The 22,693-nt window shown below is 46.6% G+C and overlaps 1 protein-coding gene across 1 annotated transcript; it reads right to left on the bottom strand.

Moving 5' to 3' along the window:
• Positions 1-2,550: 2,550 nt before the first annotated feature.
• Positions 2,551-4,114, bottom strand: LOC123407377 (paramyosin-like). The gene has a single exon (XM_045100497.1). It carries the CDS (start codon positions 4,024-4,026, stop codon positions 2,716-2,718), a length of 1,311 nt encoding a protein of 436 aa, XP_044956432.1. The 5' UTR covers positions 4,027-4,114; the 3' UTR covers positions 2,551-2,715.
• Between the last annotated feature and the right edge of the window lie 18,579 nt (positions 4,115-22,693).

Below are 22,693 nucleotides of genomic sequence, written 5' to 3'. Positions count from 1 at the left end.
TGCTACTGTTTTCTGCGTGTCAAGTATTTGTTCCTATGACCATGAGATCATATAACTCACTGACACCGGAGGAATACTTTGTGTGTATCAAACGTCGCAACGTAACTGGGTGACTATAAAGATGCTCTGCACGTATCTCCGAAGGTGTTAGTTGAGTTAGTATGGATCAAGACTGGGATTTGTCACTCCGTGTGACGGAGAGGTATCTCGGGGCCCACTCGATAATACAACATCACACACAAGCCTTGCAAGCAATGTGACTTAGTGTAAGTTGCGGGATCTTGTATTACGGAACGAGTAAAGAGACTTGCCGGTAAACGAGATTGAAATAGGTATTCGGATAGTAACGATCGAATCTCGGGCAAGTAACATACCGAAGGACAAAGGGAATGACATACGGGATTATATGAATCCTTGACACTGAGGTTCAAATGATAAGATCTTCGTAGAATATGTAGGATCCAATATGGGCATCCACGTCCCGCTGTTGGATATTGACCGAGAAGTCTCTCGGGTCATGTCTACATAGTTCTCGAACCCGCAGGGTCTGCACACTTAAGGTTCGACGTTGTTTTATGCGTATTTGAGTTATATGGTTGGTTACCGAATGTTGTTCGGAGTCCCGGATGAGATCACGGACGTCACGAGGGTTTCCGGAATGGTCCGCAAACGAAGATTGATATATAGGATGACCTCATTTGATTACCGGAAGGTTTTCGGAGTTACCGGGAATGTACCGGGAATAACGAATGGGTTCCGGGAGTTCACCGAGGGGGGCAACCCACCCCGGGGAAGCCCATAGGCCTTGAGGGTGGTGCACCAGCCCTTAGTGGGCTGGTGGGACAGCCCAAAAAGGGCCCTATGCGCATTGGAAGAAAAATCAAAGAGAAAGAAAAAAAAAGGAGGAGGTGGGAAGGGAAGGAAGGACTCCCACCCACCAAACCAAGTCCAACTCGGTTTGGGGGGGGGAGACCTTCCCCCCTTGGCTCGGACGACCCCCTTGGGGCTCCTTGAGCCCCAAGGCAAGGCCCCCCCTCTCCCACCTATATATACGGAGGTTTTAGGGCTGATTTGAGACGACTTTTCCACGGCAGCCCGACCACATACCTCCCCGGTTTTTCCTCTAGATCGCGTTTCTGCGGAGCTCGGGCGGAGCCCTGCTGAGACAAGGTCATCACCAACCTCCGGAGCGCCGTCACGCTGCCGGAGAACTCTTCTTCCTCTCCGTCTCTCTTGCTGGATCAAGAAGGCCGGGATCATCGTCGAGCTGTACGTGTGCTGAACACGGAGGTGCCGTCCGTTCGGTACTAGATCGTGGGACTGATCGCGGGATTGTTCGCGGGGCGGATCGAGGGACGTGAGGACATTCCACTACATGAACCGCGTTCACTAACGCTTCTGCTGTACGGTCTACAAGGGTACGTAGATCACTCATCCCCTCTCGTAGATGGACATCACCATGATAAGTCTTCGCGCGCGTAGGAAATTTTTTATTTTCCATGCGGCCTTCCCCAACACCCCCTACCCGAGATCCGCCGGTTTTGACACTCACACTTGCGACCCGTCGTCCACATTGAAGCGGCCATGTCCGAGAGGTCACCTATGTTAGCGCCGCCCTCACATTCGATCAAATCACGACATCAATGTCGGCCCTTGCATGTTCTGGACTGATATGAATGCGACGGCGTGGGGGCACGTTTGTCACCGGTTTGTGAGAGAAACCATGCCCGGAACGCTCGATGGACCGGTACAGGCTCGCGTTGGATGGCTTTGGGGATACAAACCGAGCGATACTTACATATGTATGCACACGGTTTGAGGGCGTGCGTTGAAGATGCCCTAAGTGTTTTTCTCCACAAAGTTGTTCAAAGTTTATGATGTTTGAGTTTTTAGGGCACATCTAGATGTGACATAGTTATTACACTTCTAAATAACTAAATGAAGCATAAAAGGGAAAAGAAAAGGAAAAAGAAAATATCCACATGAATATCCATGTAAAATCAATGATATATGTCTTAGATGTGCAATACTTGTGTTACATCTATACGTGATTTAGCAAAACCGTTTTATGTATTATACTATAGACAGGAGGGAGTATATAATTTGGATATTTTAAGATAGACTATATACGGACTGGGATGAATGAACAAACTTACACGTGTCTGCATACATTTGATTTTTAAAATAATTGAAATGAATGAACAAACATACACGTGTCTACATACATTTGATTTCCAAATAATTATAACTATTTATGAACATAGTACTAGCATTTATTATGCATGTATTTCATAATAAGGCTGGTTGTAATGAAGAGTATCATATATTAGTATCATGCATATGATACTAGTGTATGATATTACATCTGTAATGTATAGTATCATAAGTTATTATGATAGGATGACTCATTTATTGACATGCACCACACATAGTAACATATCACTTAATATGATACGGTATCATAATATGATACTCAACCATTTCTTTTTTCATTTAATTCTATAACACTTTATCAAAATTAACTAATTGACATGCATGATACTCACTCCGTTTTCAAATAAATATAGCATATTTTATATTAAATCATCAACGTTTATTTTGGAACCAAGCAAGTGCTACTTATGACACTACCATTAGGGACAGCCTAAGGACATTGCAAACACGCAATGCAAGCATCACGCAAATACTACTCCCTCCGTCTTATATGAGTACTATCTACAGAACAGGAGCAAAGTCTGACTTGTGGAGGCTTCTCCTCCTAAAAAAATCTCCGAATTTGCGTAGAACAGACCTCCTCTTCCTGTGCTTCATGGCATGCTCCAAGCCACCGTACTGTCTTCCATCATCCAAGTGGTCGAACTCGTAGTCGTAATCGTCCATGGCCGCCGCTGCGGCCGCGGACCTCAGCTCGGCGATGTTGCTGATGGACGCGAACATCCGATCCTTCCGGCTCGCGGCCATCACCCTGCCGGAGTCCAGGAACGCCGCCGCACTGAGCTTCCCCTGCGCGTCGGCTTTCCACTTCTCCAGTAGCATCCCCGCTGTTGCCTTCTCTCCACCGCCGGCGCCTCCATCGGCAGCGGCCTTTTGGGTTGCCGCCGTGAGCTGGTTGTTTAGATCCATGGCACGCCCCTGCGCGGCAGCCTCGCTGGCCTTGAGCGACTCGTTCTCCAGCCTCAAGGACTCCATGGCGCGCTCTTTCTCGGCGATGGCGTCGCGTAGCTTAGAGTTCTCGCTGCCCGCGAACTCGAGGGACTCGTTGGCCGCCTTGGCCTCCTCCACCGCTCGCTCCAGCGCGCGCCGTAGGCCGCCGTTCTCGTGGTCGGCCGCCCGGTGCAGCTCGGCGAGCTCGGCGTTCTCACGCCGGGCACCGTCGGCATCCTCCTCGGCCGCATGTGCGCGTCCGAGCAGCGCCTTCTCCCTGGCGCACCACGCAGCCGCAGCTTCCTTCCACTCAGACATGACGCCGTCGAGCTGCTCAGTCACCGACGACAGATCCGCCTCGGCGGTGCGCAGAAGGCCCTCCAAGCGGCCAGCCTCAGCGTTGGCGCGCTCGAGCTCGGCCTGCGCGTCGGACAGCCACGCCTTCACCTGCTTGGCCTCCATGGTGACGACGGAGAGCGCGGCAGCGAGGTCGTCCGCCGCCTCCCGGCTCCTCTCCTCGGCGACCAGCGCCGACCGGAGCCTGCCTCTCAGCCCGTTGATCTCCTCGTCGACGCCGCCGAACATGAGGTCCATGACGCTCCACTGCCCCTGCGCGGGCCCGGCCGCGCCCGCGCTCGCGCCCTGCCGCAGCGTGGCGGCCTCGAGCTTGGCCTCCTCGAGCGCGATCTTGGCTTGCTCCAGCTCCTTGGTCCGGTGGATCAGGGACTCCAGCATCCTCGCCTCCGTCTGCTTCGCCACCGCCACCTCTCGCTCCAGGAGCCGCACCCGCGCCGACGACGAGGACGCCTCGCCCTCGCTGTCTCGCTTCTCCGGCTCCGTCGTCATGTCGCCGCCGCTGCTGACACGCTGCAGTGAGCCCATATATAAGGTTAGTACCGGTAGTAGTACCTAACTACCTACCGTCGACCAAAGCGCGGGGTGGAGAATGTTATATGGAGCATGCAACCATGTGCGCACCTGGGAAGATGGTGTGGAGGACGGACGTGGTGGTGGTGGTAGAGCTGCTGCGCTCGTGCCGAGGCGTGGCTTTGGAACTGGAAGCCGGAGGAGTCGTCGTCGGCTCGCCACCGCACGATCGGGATCGATCTGCACGGCGAATGTTTATATTTACCTAGTCGTCAGATAGATCGGAATGCTCACCGGCAAAAATTGCATCGAGCAAATTGAAGAGCTCAAATAACCTTGAAATGCAGCGCCGTCTAAATGTCTAATCTTTTCAAAAAATAATAATGTTTCACAATGTGCAAGAAAGCGGTTTAGTGTACACGAGATTTATGGTGGAATCACGTCGGACAAAAAGAGTTACGTAGTGTTACTCGGGGCTGCTTAATTCGCTCGGGGTGTGGAGCAGGTGGAAAAAGAAAAGAGACTGCGCGCTTGATCTGGACCGTTGTGTGCGATCCCATGCAAATTTGCAATGGCAAGCGCGCGTGATCCAACGGAGGGAGCTGAGTGACGGAGTAGTACTATGGTCTATTGCCCTTTCGATCGACTTTTACATAGTACTCCTAGTACTGAGTTTTTGTAAGAGTGAGCATTTTTGGACTTTTATAGCCGTCCTCGGCTTCTTATTCTTGTAACTAGATACCATCACTCGCTAGAAGAGCCAACGGCGATGCCATGTACAAGAGAAAGCCGCCAATGGCCGTGACAAATTTTCAGTTTTATGCCGTCCAGTAGCAAAGCAGTCAAGCGGATAAATTATTTCTGAGCCGACGTCGCTCGCGTGGTCACCACGACTGATGTGTCGGCCTGCCAATGCATTGGCAACTCGTGGTTTGAAAAATGACATAGCAAACGGATTATTATTATTTAATTTTTGTCCTGGAAAGTTCAATTCTAAGGACATGTACATCAGTATAAATAGTTGTTGTGTATATATTACCTCCACGTCACTTTATACCAGTGACGGAGCCAGCAATTTTGTGAAGCCTGGGCAAATTTGAGCCTAAACTTTCTCATCTCGAAATCAAAATCGGGTGTTCCAATACAACTTGAAAATCCGCATAAATAATGAACTTGAAATATAAATATAGTCATCCTGCAAATGCAACCTGAAAGTAAACTAATAACATATTGATATTCAGTTTGATAGACAAAATAGACTTGATACTTGATAATAGAAGGCTAGAACCAAACCAAACTCAGCAAGTTGCTAGTAAGAGTATACCTATCCAAATTAGCCTCCAAACGTCTTAGAAGACTCTAAAATGTAAAAAATAACTTAGAATTCACAAATAAAGTGTTCAAGTTTTTAATGTTAATAATAAAGAGCTTGAGATAGCGTGTTAAAGAAATTTATGAGGCAAATGCCCTTACTGAGATTGCGGTAAACATTAGTGCTTGCTCTACTAACCAAACATCCTCTTCTATAAAACTGAGTAATTTAAAATTTCAAGTAACATTTAACTATCTAGAACAAATTCATAAACGAAAGAATAGGCTTATGAGGTCGTGATTATCCTCAATGGCCAATTCCCCACCCCCTAAGCTCAAAATTTAAGCCCTAGATCTATCAATCTTCAAACCAATTAGCAATCTCATCTAATCATAAAAAAGGGGGGCGAGACAACGAGTTCTTAAGGATCTAAGCCATTCCCGACAATGGATTTCCTCCGCCCAACATCGGTCGCGTGCCCAAGCCGGCCTCTACTCACCGCCACTTTGTCTCACGATATGTGAGAAACAAGGAGTGCCGAACAGGTTTGTTATTGCTCGTGTTCCTCTAAAATACTCCATATATACGTTTTAGGACCTGTTTGTTTCATAAGTCCTAGGACTTTTTTAAGTCCCAACTTATAAGTCATAAGTCCCTACCTGTTTGTTTACAGGGACTTATAAGCCCCGAGTCCCTACCTGTTTGTTTACAGGGACTTATAAGTCCATGTTGCACCTAATAATACACTTGTTCACATGGATCTTCATCAGCCAACGCGTACGGCACACAGGATAAGCACCGCTGCAACGAGGCTCAGGAGAGGGCATGTCCAACGATTGGAGGCACCGCTGCAACGAACCGAGGCAGAACGAACCGAGGCGGGGCGGCGACGGGGCGGCAAACCGAGGCAGAACGAACCGAGGCGGGGCGGCGACGGGGCGGTGATCGGAGCGAGAAGCAGGGCAAGAGGCGGGGCGGCGACGGGGCGAGAGGCGGGGCGGTGACAAGGCGAGAGGCGGGGCGACGACGGGGCGGCGACGGGGCGAGAGGCGGGACGGCGACGAGGCGAGAGGCGGGGCGAGAGGCGGGGCGGCGACAGGGCGAGAGGCGGGGCGGCGGCGGCGATTGGACCGAGAGGCGGGGCGGCGTGCGGGGAACGAGCCAGGAGCGACGCAGGGTAGGTCCGGCTCGGGATAAGTCCCAATAAGCTCCTCCCTGAGAGTCTTATTTGATAAGTCTCAAATCACCACAATAAGTTCCAATAAGTCCCTTGTGTTTGGTTTAGGTGGGACTTATAGGGACTTTTTTAAGTCCCTAAACCAATAAGTCCTTGGAAACAAACACCCTCTTAGTATCAAACTGATTTTGAATGTCGGAACTAGTTATTTTGAAAGAAGGGAAATTAGCACCCCTAACTGATGAAAGTTATGCTTGGTAGTCCAGTTAATTAGTGTTAGGGCATATTTATGCCTAAGTAATTTTGGTGATTGATGACAGTACCTTACTGGACTAATCGTATGCATTGAGCATTTCAGATAATACATGACAAAGGCACAAGACGATTCGACACCCTACGTGGAATAGAAGCACGGTGTCTTCTACGATTCTCTTTAGTGGTTTTGAGTCGTACGAACGCCATACTATTAAGAGAGGATCCGTATTAGGAAGGTTTGGGTGGAATCAATTTTGCACACACACACTTTTTCTCCATCTCCTTTCCCTTGCAACTATGGAGCTTTTCCCCTCTCTAGTCTTTCTCTTCTGGCAAAAATGTCCTCTGGCGGTAGTACCGCTGGAGATGGCGGTAGTACCGCTCCAGGACTTTAGTACCGTCATCCTTGCAGCTGTACTACGTTGGACTTTTTGCGAAGACTTTCTTGGCGGTGGTTGGCCCGGTAGTATCTTTGCGCTACCATGGGCTCAGCGGTAGTACCGCTGGGCTCGTGTTGTGAGTGAGGAAAATGGTTGGATTCATTCCCCCACTATATAAAGGGTTCTTCTTTCTCAAGAACCCTACCTTTGACCCTCCCAAGCTCCATTGTTGCTCCCTAAGCTCATAAGTGCCCGATCTCTCTTTCTAGCCAATCAAACTTGTTGATTTCCTAAGGATTGGTTGAGAAGGCCAAGATCTACACTTCCACCAAGAGAAAATTGATTCCCCCCACTAATCCCTTGCGGATCTTGTTACTCTTGGGTGTTTGAGCACCCTAGATGGTTGAGGTCACCTTGGAGCAACATTCCATTGTGGTGAATCTCCGTGGTCTTGTTGGGAGCATCCAAGCTTTGTGTGGAGTTAGCCCCACCCTTGTTTGTAAAGGTTCGGTCGCCGCCTTCAAGAGCACCCATAGTGGAATCACGGCACCTTGCATTGTGTGAGGGTGTGATGAGAATACAGTGGCCCTAGTGGCTTATTGGGGAGCATTGTGCCTCCACACTGCTCCAATGGAGACGTACTTCCTGTCAAAGGGAAGGAACTTCGGTAGCACATCCTCGTCTTCATCGGTTCCACTTGTGGTTATCTCTAATCTTTACTTTGTGTATGTTATTGTTGTAGACTATTTCTTACTTGTCTTAGCGATTATAGTTGGTAGCATCATATAGGTTGATGACCTAGTTGTCATTTTAGAGAACCTTTATGTTGCTAACCCTAACTTGTTAAGAATAGTTAAAAAATGGTCGTTGCCTATTCACCCCCCTCCCTCTAGTCAACCATATCGATCATTTCAATTGGTATCAGAGCCACGTCTCTTTATTAAGGGTTTCACCACCCGAAGAGTATGGAGGATGATGAGGGAGGAGCCCATGGGCAACCCGAGGCCATGGCCTTGACTTCGGCCACAAGGGACGACTTGAATGCGGCTATGGACAACCTCACGACGTCCTTGACGAACGAAGTCAAGACCATGCTTAAAGAGTTAATCGAGGGAATTAAAAGTTCTCCCGAACCGTCGTTGGTGGTTAAAACCGCCAACACAGATTCGGAGGCCAATTCCTCTAGAGAAACGGCTAAAGGTATGCGACCTTCTTCCCCTCTCAAAAATAATGGGACTGGAACCTATGTCTCAGTTCCACCTCCCATGGTCTATGGAGGACCGGTTCCTACACCGCGTATTAATCCTGTTGGTCCTCCTCCTCAGCTTGTTAAGGGTGATTTTGCTAACTGGGTGTTTTCTATTAAGTCTCAATTGAATCACAACTCAACAAAATTATGGAGAATCATCGAGCAAGGCTACTATCCTCATGACCCAAGCAACCTCACTCCGAGAGAAGAAGCGGACAATCAATATAATCACTCCGCATTATTTATTCTCCAGTCCGCGGTGCCTCGTGAAGATCTTCCTCACTTGTGCCCCTTCACTCTGGCTAAGGACTGTTGGGAGCACATTATGGTGTTGTACAAGGGAAGCTCAAACATTCAACGGTCCAACTATGAAGTGGTGCTTGATGAGGCCGATGAGTTTGTGATGAAGGAAGATGAGGATCCTCGTGATCTCTATCGAAGGGTGACTGCTATTGTTGTTGCTCTCAAAGATCATGGGAGCAAGGATGTGGATGACACATGGATCAAGCGCAAGTTTCTCAAGGCCATCATGCCATTTAACAAAGCCATGTCATCCGTCATTCGCCAACGACCAGATTTCCACTCATTGTCTTCCAGTGAGGTGTTGGATGAATTCATTGCAATGTCAATCATGAACAAGACCGCTGATAATGCACTTGCTCGCGTTCGGTCAAAGATAGCTTCACCCAACCTTGCTTTAAAGGCAAAGGTTGCTTCTGAAGAAGAAGTGGAGGATGAGGAAGAGGAGAGCTGCCCTGAAGACACTAAGTATGCTTATCACGAGCACATGGCTCTTGCGTCAAGGCAATTCTGGGGCAACAAGAGGAACTCAAGGCCCAACTTCTCCAAGAATAACTCAAGTGGGTTCAAGTCCAAGCAACGTGTGAGGACATGCTATAACTGCGGCAATGTGAGTCACTTCGTGGCAAAATGTCCCTATGAGAAGAGGGAAGACAACGGGGGCAAGCTCATTCGCAAAGACAAAAACCAAGTCATTCCCAAACAAGAACAACTTTGTCAAGAAACCCCACCCAAAGGGTATGGTGGCACTTGAAGAGTACCCCTCCGATGATGATGACAATGACGATATGGTGGCAACTGCGACTGTCGCCATTGCCACCCCTTATCCCAAGAATATGTCTCTCTTCAACGCCCCCAACGATAACCACATCGCCAAGTGCCTCATGGCCAAAAGTATCGATCAGGTAACACCTAGCATTAAGACCACCATCACTACTGCTCCTTCATTGTTGAATTGTGTTGATGATAGTGATGTTCTGAAACTTAATAAGCATGATCTTGACAAATTTCTGTGTACGATCAAAGGAGAACCCAAGAAGCACTTTGTTGCTCTTTTGGAACAACTGGGTGAGGCTAATGACCTCATTGAGTCTCATGAGGAGACTATCTCCGAGCTGCAAGGACATAGTCGTGACTATGTTGATGAAATTGCTGAATTATCTATTGCACTATAAAAGGAGCGCACTCTTTGTTTGGCTCTTGAGGAGTCATACAACGATGACTGCGCTAAATTGCAAAAGGAACTAGATCATGCTATTGTTCTTACTCATGTGCTTAAGTCTGAAAAGGCTACACCTGGGGTTGGCCATGATAGACTCAAAGTGGAGTTTGACACACTTGACAAGGCTCACAAGGTCTTGAAAGGTGCTCATTTCTCCCTGAAAGAGACTCATGATCAACTCCAAGCAAAGCTTACTAAGGAGATCTCTAGTTGTCCTCCTTTCGTTATAATTGATAATGCTTGTACAACTAACCCTTGTTGTGAGCATGTACATCTTGTGAAAAAAATGCCAAGTTGAAGGGTCAACTTGAGAAGGGCCTTGTGTCATGCATCCAAGGCGAGAAGAACCTAAACGACCTCTTGAGCAATCAAAAGGGTGTTGTAGGAAAGGAGGGACTTGGACTTACATCCAAGTCGAAAAGAAAAAGGAAGAACAGGAACAAACGATCCCCTACCCTCATGGAAATCTTTGTCAAAGAGGGCGAAGGGACTCAAAAGGAGAACAAGAACAAGGTGGAGAATGGTAGCATCAAGAAGGGCAAAACCATTCCTACCAACACAGCCAGCAAACTCAATCCATCCTATGTTTTATGTCGTGCTGGTGATGGGCATGTTTATGCCAGATTTGTTGGTTCTTACTATGAGTCCATTGAATGGGGTATTTGGGTTCCTAAGACCCTTGTCTCTAACATTAAAGGACCCATTCAAAAATGGGTACCTAAAACCAAGCCTTGATCTATTGCAGGAGTTTGCTTCCGGTGGGGTGTGATGGTTGCTCGATAATGGAGCAACAAATCATATGACCGGAAGCAAGGATTTAGTGGTGGATGTGCATCCTTCCCCATCTATGCCCACCCATGTCTAATTCGCCGATGCATCAACGTCAAAGGTATTGGGATTCGGTAAGGTGGTCATCTCTCAAGAGTTATCTATTGAGAAGGTCATGCTTGTTGAGTCCCTTGCTTACAATTTACTTTCGGTTCGTCAACTTGCAATTATGGTCTTTTCCACATTCTTTAATCTTGATACCGTGGTCCTTTTGTGGAGCAATACTCTTAAAGTAGCCTATGTTGGATATGTCGAAAATGGTCTTTATGTGGTGAACTTTTCAAAGCGACCCACTAAGATTGCGACTTGTCTAATGGCTAAAGTTGATGTGGGCTGGCTTTGGCATCGCCGACTAGCCCATGTCAATATGAGATCTTTGCAAAGTCTCCTCAAAGGGGATCATGTTCGTGGACTAACAAATGTGAGTTTTGCCAGAGATCGTGCTTGCAGTGCCTGCATTGAAGGGAAGATTCATGAAACTGCTAATCGTCCAACGACTCTCATTTACACTAAGAGGCCGTTGGAGCTCCTTCATATGGATCTCTTCGGTCCTCCATCATTTGATAGTCTTGGGGCAGAAACTACTGCTTGGTGATTGTTGATGACTACTCAAGATACACCTGGGTATATTCTTCAAGAGGAAGAGTGAGACTCAACAAACTGTCATCAACTTTGCTAATTAAGGTCAACGTCAACATGAAGCAAAGATTTTGATGATTAGAAGTGAGAACGGCACCGAATTCAAGAACTACACCTTGGATGAGTTTCTAGGTGATGAGGGAATCAAACATCAATATTCAGCACCATACACCCCTCAACAAAATGGTGTGGCGGAAAGGAAGAACCGGACGTTGATGGACGCGGCAAGAACAATGATGGCGGAATTCAAATCTCCGTATAACTTTTGGGCCGAAGCCATCAACACAGCATGTCATGCATCCAATCGGCTCTATATCCGCAAAGGCTTGAACAAGACCCCATATGAGATTCTCACCGGAAACAACCCCAATCTCAAGTACTTCTGGTAATTCTAGTGTAAGTGTTTCATTCTCAAGAAAGGTGCACGTTTAGCTAAATTTGATTCTAGAGCTCAAGAGGGCATCTTTGTTGGTTATGCTACAAACTCTCATGCTTACCATGTCCTCAACAAGTCCACCGGGCTCATTGAGGAAACGTGTAACGTGGAGTTTGATGAAAATAATGGCTCCCAAGTGGAGCAAAGTGGTCTTTGTGATGTAGGTGATGAAATTCCTCCCCAATCCATAAGAAGAATGGGGATTGGTCAAATACTCCCCATTGAGGAACCCCTTGTGGCCGAAGGAGAAGGACAATGCTCTACTCAAGTGGAGCCATCATCCTCACAAGCCCCACACGCTTCCGATGAACAAAGAGAAATCCCTCAACCAGTTGAACAAGTTCAAGGACAACATCAATTGCTCAAAGATGGTGATGTGCCCCATGATGTCCAAGTGCTTACACAAGGTTCCGAATCTGCTCAAGATCAAGATCAAGTGCAACTACAAGATCCAGACCAAATAGAGGCACAAGATCAAGATCAAGAGCAACCACAAGATCAAGGACAAACCAGTGAGCCTCCTCAAGTCGAAAATCAAGTTGATCAGGATGATGTCTCTCAATTTCCTTCTGCAGCACCTAAGAGGGCTACTGGTACCAAGGGAGGATCAAAATGCAAGGCCAAGCAAAGTAATCAAGTCGATTCTCCCCAGTTATCAAATGCAGAAATCTTGGAGCGTCGCGCAGCCAAGATTGCAAACAAGCTGAGAGTCAAGTCACATCTTATGAAGAATGTGCTTGGTAGTTTGAAAAGGGGAGTATCCACTCGTCAACAAATTTGGAATTATTGTGAGCATCACGCGTTTGTTTCGTATCGTGAACCTCAACAGGTACAGGAAGTGCTCGATGATGAGGATGGGCTTATGGCCATGCATGAAGAACTCAACAACTTCGAGCATAATCAAGTCTGGAAATTAGTGCCAAGACCAAAGGAGGAACATAATGTCATCGGGACCAAATGGATATTCACAAACAAGCAAGATGTCAATGGAATTGTGGTCTGAAACAAGGCAAGATTGGTGGCTCAAGGCTACTACGGTGAAACCTTTGCCCCTGTTGCTCGTCTAGAATCTATTCGCATGCTGCTTGCATTTGCTTCTCATCACAATTTCAAATTACAAAAAATGGATGTAAAAAAGTGCTTTTCTTAATGGTCCTTTAAATGAGTTGGTCTATGTCAAACAACCCCCGGGGTTCGAACATCCCAAGCTCCCCAATCATGTGTACAAACATACTAAGGCACTCTATGGCCTTAAACAAGCCCCACGTGTGTGGTATGAGTACCTTACTGAGTTGTTACAAGATCGTGGGTTTGAAATTGGGAAGATAGATCCCACTCTTTTTACCAAGAAGGTCAAAGGGGATTTGTTCATATGCCAACTATATGTTGATGATATCATTTTTGGTTCCCCTAACGAATCTTTCAATGAAAAATTTGCTGCACTAATGACCGAGAAATTTGAGATGTCAATGATGGGTGAGTTGAAGTTCTTCCTCGGGTTCGAGATTAAACAAGTCTTAGAAGGGACCTTCATCAAACAAGCCAAGTACACTCAAGACATGCTCAAGAGGTTCGAGCTAGAGGATGTCAAGCCGGTCAAGTTTTCCATGCCAACAAGATGCAAGCTTGACAGTGATCCCAATGGTAAAGCAGTGCATAAAAAGGTATATCGCTCCATGATTGGATCCCTTCTTTACCTTTGTGCATCTAGACCGGATATCATGTTGAGTGTAGGGATTTGTGCACGGTTTCAATCTGCACCAAAAGAAAGCCATTATATGGATGTTAAGCGAATCTTTCGATATTTGGCTCATACCCCAGACTTTGGCCTATGGTATCCCAAAGGAGCAAGCTTCAACCTAGTGGGCTATTCTGACTCAGATTGGGCGGGATACTGTGTGGAGAGGAAGTCAACTTCTGGAGGATGTCAATTCTTTGGTTGTTCACTGGTAAGTTGGTCTTCAAAGAAGCAGAATTGTGTCTCTCTATCTTCCACCGAAGCTGAGTATGTGGCGGCTGCGAGTTGTTGTGCACAGTTGCTATGGATGAGGCAAACTTTAAAGGATTACGGTGTCACTTGTGACAAAGTGCCTCTTCTATGTGACAATCAAAGTGCTATCAAGATTTCCCTCAATCCGGTGCAACATAGCAAGACCAAGCACATTGATATTCGCCATAACTTCATTCGTGAACATATCAAGCGAGGTGATATTGAGGTTCGCTTCATCAACACTGAAGAGAAACTTGCAAAAAAATCGCTAAGCCCTTAGATGAAGCGAGGCTCCGGGAGTTAAGGCATGAGCTAAATATCATTGATTCAAGTAATGTGGATTGAAACTAGGCACTATGCACCTCACTCTGCATTATATCTTGTTCTAGGTGTAGGCATGGGCATAGGGGAGTGTTGTTCTCTCAATGAACTTTCCCTCCCCCCATTATGCATAAATCGATCAAGTCTTTCACTTTGGCCATTATTAAATGGCACTTGTGCTTCAAAGACGAGCGTTGGTCATGAACCCAAGGATAATTATTCGCGGTGTCATACCTTTGTCTCAAACATAGGTGGCTCCGGCCAAAGCCCACCTTTCTCTCTTGTTGAAGAAAGGATACAAAATGACTAGTCAGTATATCTTGCTGGTGTTACCTTTTTCTCTACACTGACTAGTCGTTGCCCACATCATTTCCACGAAGTCCTAAGTCTCTTTGTGCTTTTCTGGAGCGGTACTACCGCCGGGGGGGGGGGGGGTACTACCGCCAGGACCCCAGCGGTACTACCGCCAGGAACCCAGCCTATCATGGCTTGACTAGGGCTTTTTAGGGCTGTCTCAAGGGGGAGCGGTACTACCGCCAGGATGGCGGTACTACCGCTATGACCCCAGCGGTACTACCGCCAGGGGGGTGGTACTACCTCCACGGGGAGCGGTACTACCGCTATGACCCAGTGGTACTACCGCTCCGCCCGTGACCTGAGTGTCGGAATTATGCCCTAGAGGCAATAATAAATGTATAGTTATTATTATAATTCCTGTATCAAGATAATAGTTTATTGTCCATACTATAATTGTATTGAATGAAGACTCATTTACATGTGTGGATACATAGACAAAACACCGTCCCTAGCATGCCTCTAGTTGGCTAGCCAGTTGATCGATGATAGTCAGTGTCTTCTGATTATGAACAAGGTGTTGTTGCTTGATAACTGGATCACGTCATTGGGAGAATCACGTGATGGACTAGACCCAAACTAATAGACGTAGCATGTTGATCGTGTCATTTTGTTGCTACTGTTTTCTGCGTGTCAAGTATTTATTCCTATGACCATGAGATCATATAACTCACTGGCACCGGAGGAATGCTTTGTGTGTATCAAACGTCGCAACGTAACTGGGTGACTATAAAGATGCTCTACAGGTATCTCCGAAGGTGTTAGTTGAGTTAGTATGGATCAAGACTGGGATTTGTCACTCCGTGTGACGGAGAGGTATCTCGGGGCCCACTCGGTAATACAACATCACACACAAGCCTTGCAAGCAATGTAACTTAGTGTAAGTTGCGGGATCTTGTATTACGGAACGAGTAAAGAGACTTGCCGGTAAACGAGATTGAAATAGGTATGCGGATACTGACGATCGAATCTCGGGCAAGTAACATACCGAAGGACAAAGGGAATGACATACGGGATTATACGAATCCTTGGCACTGAGGTTCAAACGATAAGATCTTCGTAGAATATGTAGGATCCAATATGGGCATCCAGGTCCCGCTATTGGATATTGACCGAGGAGTCTCTCGGGTCATGTCTACATAGTTCTCGAACCCGCAGGGTCTGCACACTTAAGGTTCGACGTTGTTTTATGCGTATTTGAGTTATATGGTTGGTTACCGAATGTTGTTCGGAGTCCCGGATGAGATCACGGACGTCACGAGGGTTTCCGGAATGGTCCGGAAAAGAAGATTGATATATAGGATGACCTCATTTGATTACCGGAAGGTTTTCGGAGTTACCGGGAATGTACCGGGAATGACGAATGGGTTCCGGGAGTTCACCGGGGGGGCAACCCACCCCGGGGAAGCCCATAGGCTTTGGGGAGACACACCAGCCCACTATGGGCTGGTGGGACAGCCCCAAGGGGGCCTATGCGCCAAGAGAAGGAAATCAAAGGAAAAGAAAAAAAAAAGGAGGGAAGAAGTGGGAAGGGAGGGGGACTCCTCCCACAAAACCAAGTCCAACTCGGTTTGGGGGGGGGGAGTCCTCCCCCCCTTGGCTCGGCCGACCCGTTGAGGGTCCCTTGGACCCCAAGGCAAGGTCCCCCTCCCTCCTCCTATATATATGGGGCTTTTAGGGCAGATTTGAGACGACTTTCTCACGGCTGCCCGACCACATACCTCCATAGTTTTTCCTCTAGATCGCGTTTCTGCGGAGCTCGGGCGGAGCCCTGCTGAGACAAGATCATCACGAACCTCCGGAGCGCCGTCACGCTTCCGGAGAACTCTTCTACCTCTCCGTATCTCTTGCTGGATCAAGAAGGCCGAGATCATCGTCGAGCTGTACGTGTGCTGAACGCGGAGGTGCCGTCCGTTCGGTACTAGATCGTGGGACTGATCGTGGGATTGTTCGCGGGGCGGATCGAGGGACGTGAGGACGTTCCACTACATCAACCGCGTTCTCTAACGCTTCTGCTGTACGATCTACAAGGGTACGTAGATCACTCATCCCCTCTGGTAGATGGACATCACCATGATAGGTCTTCGTGCGCGTAGGAAAATTTTTGTTTCCCATGCGACGTTCCCCAACAGTGGCATCATGAGCTAGGTTCATGCGTAGATGTCTTCTCGAGTAGAACACAAAAGGTTTTGTGGGCGGTGATGTGCGTTTTGCTGCCCTCCTTAGTCTTTTCTTGATTCCGCGGTATTGTTGGATTGAAGTGGCTTGGACCGACATTACTCGTACGCTTACCAGAGACTGGTTTCATCGTTACGAGTAACCCCCTTTGCTCAAAGATGACTGGCAAGTGACGGTTTCTCCAACTTTAGTTGAATCGGATTTGACCGAGGAGGTCCTTGGATGAGGTTAAATAGCAACTCATATATCTCCGTTGTGGTGTTTGCGTAAGTAAGATGCGATCCTACTAGATACCCTTGGTCACCACGTAAAACATGCAACAACAAAATTAGAGGACGTCTAACTTGTTTTTGCAGGGTATGATTGTGATGTGATATGGCCAACGATGTGATATGATATATTGGATGTATGAGATGATCATGTTGTAATAGAAATATCGACTTGCACGTCGATGGTACGACAACCGGCAGGAGCCATAAGGTTGTCTTTATACTAACGTTTGTGCTTGCAGATGCGTTTACTATTTTGCTAAGATGTAGCTTTAGTAGTAATAGCATAAGTAGCACGACAACCCCGATGGCAACACGTTGATGGATGATCATGGTGTGGCGCCGGTGACAAGAAGATCGTGCCGGTGCTTTGGTGATGGAGATCAAGAAGCACGTGATGATGGCCATATCATGTCACTTATGAATTGCATGTGATGTTAATCCTTTTTGCACCTTATTTTGCTTAGAACGACGGTAGCATTATGAGGTGATCTGTCACTAAAATTTCAAGACGAAATTGTGTTCTCCCCGACTGTGCACCGTTGCTACAGTTCGTCGTTTCGAGACACCACGTGATGATCGGGTGTGATAGACTCAACGTTCACATAGAACGGGTGCAAAACAGTCGCGCACGCGGAACACTCGGGTTAAGCTTGACGAGCCTAGCATGTGCAGACATGGCCTCGGAACACATGAGACCGAAAGGTCGATCATGAATCATATAGTTGATATGATTAGCATAGGGATGCTTACCACTGAAACTATACTCAACTCACGTGATGATCGGACTTGGGATAGTGTAAGTGGATCATGAACCACTCAAATGACTAGAGAGATGTACTTTTTGAGTGGGAGTTTAGCATATAATTTGATTAAGTTGAACTCTAATTATCTTGAACATAGTCTAAGTCCACTTTGAAAATATTTGTGTTGTAGATCATGGCTCACGCAAGTGTCATCCTGAATTTTAATACGTTCCTAGAGAAAGCTAAGTTGAAAGATGATGGAAGCAACTTTGTAGACTGGGCTCGTAATCTTAAGCTAATCTTACAAGCTGGAAAGAAGGATTATGTCCTTAATGCTGCGCTAGGAGATGAACCACCCGCTACGGCTGATCAGGATGTTAAGAACGCTTGGTTAGCGCGTTAGGAGGACTACTCAATAGTTCAATGTGCAGTCTTGTATGGCTTAGAACCGGGACTTCAACGTCGCTTTGAGCGTCATGGAGCATTTGAGATGTTCCAGGAGTTGAAGTTTATCTTTCAGAAGAACGCCCGGATCGAGAGGTATGAGACCTCCGATAAATTCTATGCTTGCAAGATGGAGGAAGACTCGTCTGTCAGTGAACATGTGCTCAAAATGTCTGGGTACTCAAACCGTCTAGCTGAACTGGGGATTGAACTCCCGCAAGAAGCTATCACTGACAGAATCCTTCAATCACTGCCGCCAAGCTATAAAGGCTTTGTGTTGAACTACAACATGCAAGGGATGAACAAGTCTCCCGGCGAGTTGTTTGCGATGCTGAAAGTCGCAGAGTCTGAACTACGTAAAGAGCATCAAGTGTTGATGGTGAGCAAGACCACTAGTTTCAAGAGAAACGGCAAAGGCAAGAAGGGCAATTCAAAGAAGAGCGGCAAGCCTGTTGCCAATCCGCCGAAGAAACCCAAAGCTGGACCTAAGCCTGAAACGGAGTGCTTCTATTGCAAGGGTATGGGTCACTGGAAGCGCAATTGCCCCAAGTATCTGGCAGATAAGAAGGCGGGCAAAGAAAAATCAGGTATATTTGATATACATGTTATTGATGTGTACTTAACCGGCTCTCGTAGTAGTGCCTGGGTATTCGATACCGGTTCTGTTGCTCACATTTGCAACTCGAAGCAGGAACTGCGGAATAGACGAAGGCTGGCGAAAGACGAAGTGACGATGCGCGTAGGAAACGGTTCCAAGGTTGATGCAATTGCCGTCGGCACAGTGTCACTTCAACTACCATCGGGATTAGTGATGAACTTAAATCATTGTTATTTAGTGCCTGCGTTGAGCATGAACATTATATCTGGATCTTGTTTATTGCGAGACGGTTACTCTTTTAAGTCAGAGAATAATGGTTGTTCTATTTCTATGAGTAACATCTTTTATGGTCATGCACCGAATGTGAGAGGATTGTTCATAATGAATCTTGATAGCGATACGCATATACATAACATTGAGACCAAAAGAGTTAGAGTAAACAATGATAGCGCCATATTTTTGTGGCACTGCCGCTTGGGTCATATTGGTGTAAAGCGCATGAAGAAACTCCATGCTGATGGACTTTTGGAGTCACTTGACTTTGATTCACTTGACACGTGCGAACCATGCCTCATGGGCAAGATGACTAAGACTCCGTTCTCCGGAACAGTGGAGCGTGCAAGTGACTTGTTGGAAATCATACATACCGATGTGTGTGGTCCAATGAGCGTGGAGGCACGCGGCGGATATCGTTATTTTCTCACCTTCACTAACGACTTAAGTAGATATGGTTATGTCTACTTGATGAAGCACAAGTCTGAAACATTTGAAAAGTTCAAGCAATTTCAGAGTGAAGTGGAAAATCATCGTAACAAGAAGATCAAGTTCCTACGGTCTGATCGTGGGGGTGAATATCTGAGTTTCGAGTTTGGTACTCACTTAAGACAATGTGGAATTGTTTCGCAGTTAACACCGCCTGGAACACCACAGCGTAATGGTGTGTCCGAACGTCGTAATCGTACTTTGTTAGAGATGGTGCGATCTATGATGTCTCTTACTGATTTGCCGTTATCATTTTGGGGTTATGCATTAGAAACAGCTGCATTCACTTTAAATAGGGCACCATCGAAATCCGTTGAGACCACACCATACGAACTGTGGTATGGCAAAAGGCCAAAGTTGTCGTTTCTTAAAGTTTGGGGATGTGATGCTTATGTCAAAAAGCTTCAGCCTGAAAAGCTGGAACCCAAAGCGGAAAAATGCATCTTCATAGGTTACCCAAAAGAGACAGTTGGGTACACCTTCTATCTCAAATCCGAGGGCAAAGTGTTTGTTGCTAAGAACGGAACTTTTCTCGAGAAGGAGTTTCTCTCGAGAGAATTGAGTGGGAGGAATATAGAACTTGACGAGGTTGTCGAACCTCTTATCCCTCTGGATGGTGGCGCAGGGCAAGGGGAAACCTCTGTCGTTGCGACGCCGGTTGAGGAGGAAGTTAATGATGATGATCATGAAACTCCAGTTCAAGTTTCTGTTGAACCACGCAGGTCGACGAGATCACGCGCTGCTCCAGAGTGGTACGGTAATCCCGTCTTATCAATCATGTTGTTAGACAACAATGAACCTGCAAATTATGAAGAAGCAATGGTGGGCCCAGATTCCAACAAATGGCTAGAAGCCATGAAATCCGAGATAGGATCCATGTATGAGAACAAAGTGTGGACTTTGGAGATACTACCTGAGGGCCGCAAGGCTATTCAGAACAAATGGATCTTTAAGAAGAAGACGGACGCTGACGGTAATGTGACCGTTTATAAAGCTCGACTTGTGGCAAAGGGTTTTTCACAAGTTCCAGGAATTGACTACGATGAGACCTTCTCACCCGTAGCGATGATTAAGTCCGTCAGAATCATGTTAGCAATAGCTGCATTTTTCGATTATGAAATCTGGCAGATGGATGTCAAAACGGTGTTCCTTAACGGTTTCCTTAAGGAAGAGTTGTATATGATGCAACCCGAAGGTTTTGTCGATCCTAAAAATGCTGACAAGGTGTGCAAGCTCCAGCGATCCATTTATGGACTGGTGCAAGCATCTCGGAGTTGGAACAAACGCTTTGATGAGGTGATCAAAGCATTTGGGTTTATACAAGTGGTTGGAGAATCTTGTATTTACAAGAAAGTGAGTGGGAGCTCTATGGCGTTTCTAATATTATATGTGGATGACATATTACTGATTGGAAACAACGTAGAGCTTTTGGAGAGCATAAAAGGTTACTTGAATAAAAGTTTCTCTATGAAGGACCTAGGAGAAGCTGCTTACATTCTTGGCATTAAGATCTATAGGGATAGATCAAAGCGCCTGATAGGACTTTCACAAAGCACATACCTTGATAAAGTTTTGAAGAGGTTCAAAATGGAACAGTCCAAGAAAGGGTTCTTGCCAGTGTTACAAGGTATGAGATTGAGTAAGACTCAGTGCCCAGCAACTGATGAAGACAGAGAGCATATGCGCTCCGTCCCCTATGCTTCAGCCATAGGCTCTATCATGTATGCAATGTTGTGCACTAGACCGGATGTTAGCCTGGCCATAAGTATGGCAGGTAGGTTCCAGAGTAATCCAGGAGTGGATCACTGGACAACGGTCAAGAATATCCTGAAGTACCTGAAAAGGACTAAGGAGATGTTTCTCGTGTATGGAGGTGACGAAGAGCTCGCCGTAAAAGGTTACGTCGATGCAAGCTTTGACACAGATCCGGACGACTCTAAGTCGCAAACCGGATACGTATTTATTCTTAATGGGGGTGCAGTAAGCTGGTGCAGTTCCAAGCAAAGCGTCGTAGAAGATTCTACATGTGAAGCGGAGTACATGGCTGCCTCGGAGGCGGCTAAGGAGGGTGTCTGGATGAAGCAGTTCATGACGGATCTTGGAGTGGTGCCAAGTGCACTAGATCCAATAACCTTGTTCTGTGACAACACTGGTGCCATTGCCCTGGCAAAGGAACTAAGGTTTCACAAGAAGACCAGACACATCAAACGACGCTTCAACCTCATCCGCGACTACGTCGAGGAGGAGGACGTAAATATATGCAAAGTGCACACGGATCTGAATGTAGCAGACCCGCTGACTAAACCTCTTCCACGGCCAAAACATGATCGACACCAGAACTGTTTGGGTGTTAGATTTATTACAATGTAATTCACATGGTGATGTGAGGGCTAGATTATTGACTCTAGTGCAAGTGGGAGACTGTTGGAATTATGCCCTAGAGGCAATAATAAATGTATAGTTATTATTATAATTCCTGTATCAAGATAATAGTTTATTGTCCATGCTATAATTGTATTGAATGAAGACTCATTTACATGTGTGGATACATAGACAAAACACCGTCCCTAGCATGCCTCTAGTTGGCTAGCCAGTTGATCGATGATAGTCAGTGTCTTCTGATTATGAACAAGCTGTTGTTGCTCGATACCTGGATCACGTCATTGGGAGAATCACGTGATGGACTAGACCCAAACTAATAGACGTAGCATGTTGATCGTGTCATTTTGTTGCTACTGTTTTCTGCGTGTCAAGTATTTATTCCTATGACCATGAGATCATATAATCACTGACACCGGACGAATGCTTTGTGTGTATCAAACGTCGCAACGTAACTGGGTGACTATAAAGATGCTCTACAGGTATCTCCGAAGGTGTTAGTTGAGTTAGTATGGATCAAGACTGGGATTTGTCACTCCGTGTGACGGAGAGGTATCTCGGGGCCCACTCGGTAATACAACATCACACACAAGCCTTGCAAGCAATGTAACTTAGTGTAAGTTGCGGGATCTTGTATTACGGAACGAGTAAAGAGACTTGCCGGTAAACGAGATTGAAATAGGTATGCGGATACTGACGATCGAATCTCGGGCAAGTAACATACCGAAGGACAAAGGGAATGACATACGGGATTATACGAATCCTTGGCACTGAGGTTCAAACGATAAGATCTTCGTAGAATATGTAGGATCCAATATGGGCATCCAGGTCCCGCTATTGGAT

The sequence above is a fragment of the Hordeum vulgare genome, chromosome 7H (assembly GCF_904849725.1).
Source record: "Hordeum vulgare subsp. vulgare chromosome 7H, MorexV3_pseudomolecules_assembly, whole genome shotgun sequence".
Lineage (NCBI taxonomy): Eukaryota > Viridiplantae > Streptophyta > Magnoliopsida > Poales > Poaceae > Hordeum > Hordeum vulgare.
The sequence above is the reverse complement of the archived record's forward strand: the minus strand, read 5'-3'. Positions and strand labels throughout refer to the sequence as shown.

Coding starts and splice junctions, on each gene's coding strand:
- LOC123407377 (XM_045100497.1), bottom strand. CDS start 4,026: ATGGGCTCACTGCAGCGTGTCAGCAGCGGCGGCGACATGACGACGGAG.